The 6,422-nt window shown below is 38.8% G+C and overlaps 1 protein-coding gene across 1 annotated transcript; it reads left to right on the top strand.

Annotated features, from left to right (window-relative positions):
* Nucleotides 1–280: 280 nt before the first annotated feature.
* Nucleotides 281–4,795, top strand: LOC118490096. Its single transcript, XM_035987307.1, has 2 exons — nucleotides 281–1,641; nucleotides 3,454–4,795. Exons 1-2 carry the CDS (start codon nucleotides 281–283, stop codon nucleotides 4,793–4,795), a joined length of 2,703 nt encoding a protein of 900 aa, XP_035843200.1.
* Nucleotides 4,796–6,422: the final 1,627 nt, after the last annotated feature.

The raw sequence follows: 6,422 nt of genomic DNA, 5'->3' as shown, positions 1-6,422 counted from the left end.
ACGTGGGAAGCAACATGGAGTTAGCTATTCAGTTTTATTTTGTTTTCGTTGAATAAATAGAGTAGCAGTAATTTGTTTTTTCAAGAGAGTTAGTTGCACTTTCAAGTTCAGTTGGTTTTTTCTTTCATTGTAATTTGCTTTTCACTTTGATATAAAATCCAGAAAATTGCCCCAAAATTTGTGTGAGTTTTATACTTTTAATCCCCTCTGATCACCAACACTTGGTATCAGAGCTACACGGTTCAGACAATTGATGCCCAAATACCCCAGATTCAAAGCCATGTCAACCTTAGCCACTACATCAAACCCGCAGAAGGAAGCCGGAGTCGTTTCGTTGCAATGCCCGATCTTAACCGCCACGAATTACACAACTTGGGCGATCAAAATGGAAGCAATTCTGGATGCTCAAGGTCTTTGGGAGTCCATAGAAACAGAAGATGGTGTTGCAATTGATGAAAAAAAGAGCAAACTTGCAAGAGCTTTCTTGTTCCAAGCAATACCAGAGGAGGTTTTGCTACAAGTTTCGAAGAAAAAGTCGGCGAAAGAAGTGTGGGAGTCGTTGAAATTGAGATACTTGGGAGCCGAGAGGGTGCAAAAAGCACGTTTGCACACCCTCCGAAGTGAGTTCGAGGCAATGCGTATGAAGGACGGGGAGTCCATAGATGAATACGCCGGGAAGTTATCCGGCATGATTTCGAAGTACAGTAGTCTCGGTGAGACTCTAGAAGACAAAGTGGTGGTTCGAAAATTCCTCGACACGGTTCCGGACAAGTACCTTCAGTTAGTTGCTTCAATTGAGCAATATTCAGATTTGGATACCATGCCTTTTGATGAGGCTATCGGACGGTTGAAGGCATATGAGGATCGACTGAAGTTACGACAAGCAAATGCAACCAGTGATAATGCTTTGTTGTTAACTAAAAATGATGGCAGATTTGAGCAAAAATCCTCACACAGAAGTTTCACACCAAGTGGTCGTGGACGCGGGTTTTCGACGGAAAGAGGAGGTCGAAGCGGTTCAAGGGGTCGCGGAGCAAGCCGTGGAAGAGGTGGACGCGGAGGTAGTGGTCCGCGTTATGACAGAAAAGCAAAAGATAAACGACACGTGAAGTGTTTCAAATGTAATAACTATGGTCATTATGCAAATGAGTGTGACCAAGGGAAGAAAGAAGACGATGAAGTTAACTTGACTCAAGGGCAGGAGGAAGAACAGACACTGTTATTGAGTGTCTATGGTGAAGAAACACCATCCATGGTGTTATTAAACGAAGAAAAAGTCTACCCGAGTAGACTCGAAACGAATGCAGATCACAACGTGTGGTACATGGACAATGGGGCCAGCAATCACATGACTGGCCACATTGACATGTTTGCTGAATTGGATCAGAAGGTTACCGGGCAGGTGCGGTTCGGAGACGGGTCCAAGGTTCAAATCGAAGGGAAAGGTACAATTCTGTTCTTATGTAAAAATGGTGATCATTTGAGTGTGTCAAATGTTTACTACATCCCTGCACTCCGTAGTAATGTTATGAGCCTAGGCCAAATGACGGAAGACGGGTACAAGATAATTATGAAGCAAGAGTATTTAAGAATGTTTAATGAAAGTGGGAAATTATATAACCCTACAAAAAGTAACTTAAGGTATGATGGTTTGGATAACACCTTTTCAAAAAGTCACAACCTTTCAAACTACATATTAAGGTATGATGGTTTGGATCATACATCTTCAAAAAGTCACAACCCTTCAAACTACTTTTATATGTATCATACCCTTACAAAAAGTCACAACCCATATATATGGTAACTTAAGACACCATGATTTAGATCACACATTTTCAAAAAGTCACAACCTTTCAAACTATATACATATAAGAAGTAATTAAGACACAATAATTTGGATCATACCTTTTCAAAATATAAGAAGTAATTAAAGACACAATAATTTGGATCATACCTCTTCAAAAAGACAACCCCTCAAACCACATTTAAATGCATCACACCTCTTCAAATATCACAACTTTTAATATAAAATTTACTAATCGACACACCCTTTAAAAATTTACCAATCGACACACCCTTTAACAATAAAATATGTATTTTTTACCGAAAGGATGCGTTGTTTCCTTTTATTATTAAAGTGGTCTATTAAAAGACATGACTCTAATGCGTAAAACCGCCTGAAGTGGTATGTCATGAATGGTTCACACTGATAACAAAAACACGCAGCATCTTAAAGATACGGATCATGTATAGACAATAATCGTTAAATTCTTAAGTATCAAATGCAAGAAATGCATGAGTTAAAGAAAAAGAGTATTGCATCTAAATATTGTTTAATGAAAAGAGGATTACATAAATATTGTTTAAACGCAAACATTCATGTGACGGTTATATAAAAAAAAACTTATATTATCTCCGGCCGGAAAGTAACCGTCCCAACGTTTGGAAAAAAATCAACTAAACCGACACGCGAGTCGTAATATCGTACCGCTTCATGCTTTTATTTTTCTCCAGCGAAATCCTCAAATCCCATTTTGCATCTTACAATATTCTTACGATATATAATATATTTGTTTTCGTGTTACTTTTTTTATGTTCTTAACTTTCTTTTTTATTTGTTACACTTAATTTCAAAGAAATGGTAAATTTAAATATTTTAAACTTAATATTGTCTATATATATTAATAACCGTGGAGTGATAAACAAATATATGTTTATTTATTTTATTTTTTATCATTTTATCACTGTACAAATTTTTTTGGGTTGTTTTTCTCTTATAACTTTTAAAATACGATGTTTATAAAAATTTGAGTATGTTGTTGCGTTGTGCTTATTTTTTATACGTTTTGATATAGATTTACTTAAAAGAGAGTTGCGAATAGTAACGTACAATTGATCGAAACACAAACATGCATGTGATCAAAGTTGTCTCATGATTTGTTTCCAATCAGGGGTGATAAAGCAACAAAATAAAAGAACGTCTTAAATAACCTTATGAATTTTCGCATCTAATATAGTGATACTAAAACATTCATTATCAACAACCCGCCGCAACGCGCGGGTTAGAGTTAACTCGTTGGTTATGAAAGTGCAAAGGTCAAGTAATAGGCTTTATAAGATTCTACTGAAAAATACCAAACCAGTTTGTCTACTTGCAAATATGGATGATGAAAATTGGGTTTGGCATGCAAGGTTGGGTCACGTTAATTTCAAGTCTCTTGAGGAGCTGACAAAGAAAAATTTAGTAGAAGGAGTGCCACATATTAAACACCAAACTGAACTTTGTGAAGGGTGTTTAATCTCTAAGCAAACTCGCAAACCATTTCCCAAAGAAACAACATGGCGTGCGAGTAAACCTCTCGAGTTAGTTCACGCGGATCTTTGCGGTCCCATAACTCCTCAAACCATAGGGGGGAATCGATTTTTTATGTTAATTGTGGATGACTACTGCAGATTCATGTGGGTATATTTCCTAAAGACTAAAGATGAAGCTTTTAGTAATTTCAAAAAGTTTAAAGTGAAGGCTGAAAAGAATAATAAATACAAGGTTGGTATGTTGAGAACGGATCGCGGTGGAGAATTTACTTCCAAAGAGTTCAATCAGTACTGTGAAGACCAAGGGATTGAACGCCAGTTAACGGCACCGTACACTCCACAACAAAACGGTGTTGTGGAGCGTCGGAACCGAACCGTAATGGAAGTAACCCGTTCACTCTTGAAGACTATGGCTGTGCCGGAGATGTTTTGGGGTGAGGCGGTACGGCATGCTATGTATGTCCTAAACCGGGTGTCGACAAAAGGTTTTAAAGGCAAGACTCCATACGAAGGTTGGAAAGGTTTCAAGCCAAAATTAAACAAATTAAAGGTGTTTGGGTGTGTTGGCTTTATTAAGAAAGTAGGAGGTCACCTTGATAAACTAGCTGATCGAAGTCAACCGTTGGTGTATTTTGGCTCAGAGTCTGGTAGCAAAGAGTATCGAATGTACAACCCTAAGCAAAAACGAATTTGTGTTGTGCGTGAAGGAGATGCAGAGTTTTTGGAAGGGAGGCATTGGGCCTGGAATGAAGCCCAAATATACCAGCCCACATCTCAGCAACCAAATTGGGTTAATTTAAAAGTTAATTATGAACAGGGGCCCAGTCAAGGTGACGTGTTTAATGATGCTACAGATAACCCTAATTCCCAATTCTCAAATGTTGTGTCTCCAATTTTTGACTCTTTAGAAAACAATGGAGATCAGGGGAGCTCGTCTTGGGCATCTGCATCGAGCTCGAATAAACACACGCATAATACTACCGATTCAGTTGCAAGTTCAACCTATGATGATACTCCGTTTCAGGGTTTCCGTTCGTTAGACGATGTATACGACTCTACTGTCCAAATTGAAGATTCTGGTGAATTATTTCTAATTGATGATGAGCCAGCGTCCTATAAAGAGGCTGTTGCAATTAGTGAATGGAAGACTGCTATGAAGAGTGAAATTGAGTCGATAGAACGAAACAAAACCTGGTCTTTAGTTCAATTGCCTGCTGGTCACAAGGCAATCGGACTAAAATGGGTTTTTAAATTGAAGAAGGACATGGATGGGAACATCACAAAGCATAAGACCAGACTGGTTGTGAAAGGGTATGCACAGAGAAAAGGGGTCGATTTTGGTGATGTTTTCGCGCCTGTTGCAAGAATGGAGACCATCAGACTTCTTCTAGCCATGGCAGCTTCAGGAGGTTGGCTTGTGCATCACCTTGATGTCAAGACGGCTTTTCTGAATAGGAGCTCAGTGAAGAAGTATATGTGAGCCAACCTGATGGGTTCGTGATAAAAGGAAAGGAGAACCATATTTATAAACTGAACAAAGCACTTTACGGTTTGAGGCAGGCGCCAAGAGCGTGGAACTCGAAATTAGACAAGGTATTAAAAGAACTTGGCTTTGTTAGATGTAAACATGAGCAAGCTGTGTATTTTATTCAGAAGTCAGACTCACTTCTTATAGTAGGAGTGTATGTAGATGATATAATTGTGACAGGGCCGAAGGAGAGAGACATTGGGATTTTCAAAAGTAAAATGAAATCGGCGTTTGACATGTCTGATTTGGGTCAGCTTTCTTACTACCTTGGGATTGAGGTAGATCAGCAGAAAACGGGTATTATTTTGAAGCAGTCTGCATACGCTAAGAAAATACTAAAACTTGCTGGGATGACTGAGTGCAACTCGAGCAAGTTCCCGATGCACCATAAGCTGAAACTAACCAAGGAAGGAGAAGGAAAAGAGGTCGATCCGACTCTTTATAGACGTCTCATTGGGAGTTTGAGATATTTGATTCATACACGTCCCGACATCAGCTACTCGGTTGGGGTTGTAAGTCGTTTTATGGAAAAGCCTAAAGAAAATCATTTGTTGGCGGTGAAACATATATTGAGGTATATCAAAGGGTCGGTTCACTATGGGCATTTGTTGGCGGTGAAACATATATTGAGGTATATCAAAGGGTCGGTTCACTATGGGCTGAAATATAGATCAGGGGAGATGGAAAACTTCTTGGTTACAGTGATAGCAGTTTTGGGACTGATTTGGTTGATCGGAGAGGCACTACAGGTACTGTTTTTTACTTGTCTAATAACCTGATAACATGGTCATCGCAGAAGCAACGCACGGTGGCGCTTTCCTCGTGCGAGGCTGAATTTATGGCTGCGACTGAAGCCGCTTGCCAAGCTTTATGGCTGCGAAATTTGGTTAGCAAATTAACTGGGAAGAAAGCTGAGTGTGTGAAAATTTTGGTAGACAATGAAGGTTCAATAGCATTAATGATAAATCCTGTTTTTCACGGGCGAAGTAAGCATATCGATACGAAATTTCACTTCATAAGAGAGTGTGTAGACCGGGATTTGATCATTGTTGAGCATGTGAGTGGTGACTTACAAAAGGCAGATTTACTTACAAAGGCTCTACCACTAATTAAGTTTACTGAAATGAAGATGCTGGTTGGTGTTGAAGATTTTGAGAAAACAAGCTCACATCAGGGGGAGAATGTGGGCTAATGTGACTTGTTGACCAAGTATTAATTGACTCGGTAGTGTTTTGACCGAGTAGTGGGGAGTAAAAGGTGGTAGCATGGAAGACAACGTGGGAAGCAACATGGAGTTAGTTATTCAGTTTTATTTTGTTTTCGTTGAATAAATAGAGTAGCAGTAATTTGTTTTTTCAAGAGAGTTAGTTGCACTTTCAAGTTCAGTTCGTTTTTTCTTTCATTGTAATTTGCTTTTTAGTTTGATATAAAATCCAGAAAATTGCCCCAAAATTTGTGTGAGTTTTATACTTTTAATCCCCTCTGATCACCAACAAAAGGATATCGACACATGTTTTACATCCACTAAAACCATAAAAAAACAAAAACCGGTATCAATTCCAATAATACCGATACTGGT

The sequence above is a fragment of the Helianthus annuus genome, chromosome 1 (genome assembly GCF_002127325.2).
Source record: "Helianthus annuus cultivar XRQ/B chromosome 1, HanXRQr2.0-SUNRISE, whole genome shotgun sequence".
NCBI classification, from domain to species: domain Eukaryota; kingdom Viridiplantae; phylum Streptophyta; class Magnoliopsida; order Asterales; family Asteraceae; genus Helianthus; species Helianthus annuus.
The sequence above is the reverse complement of the archived record's forward strand: the minus strand, read 5'-3'. Positions and strand labels throughout refer to the sequence as shown.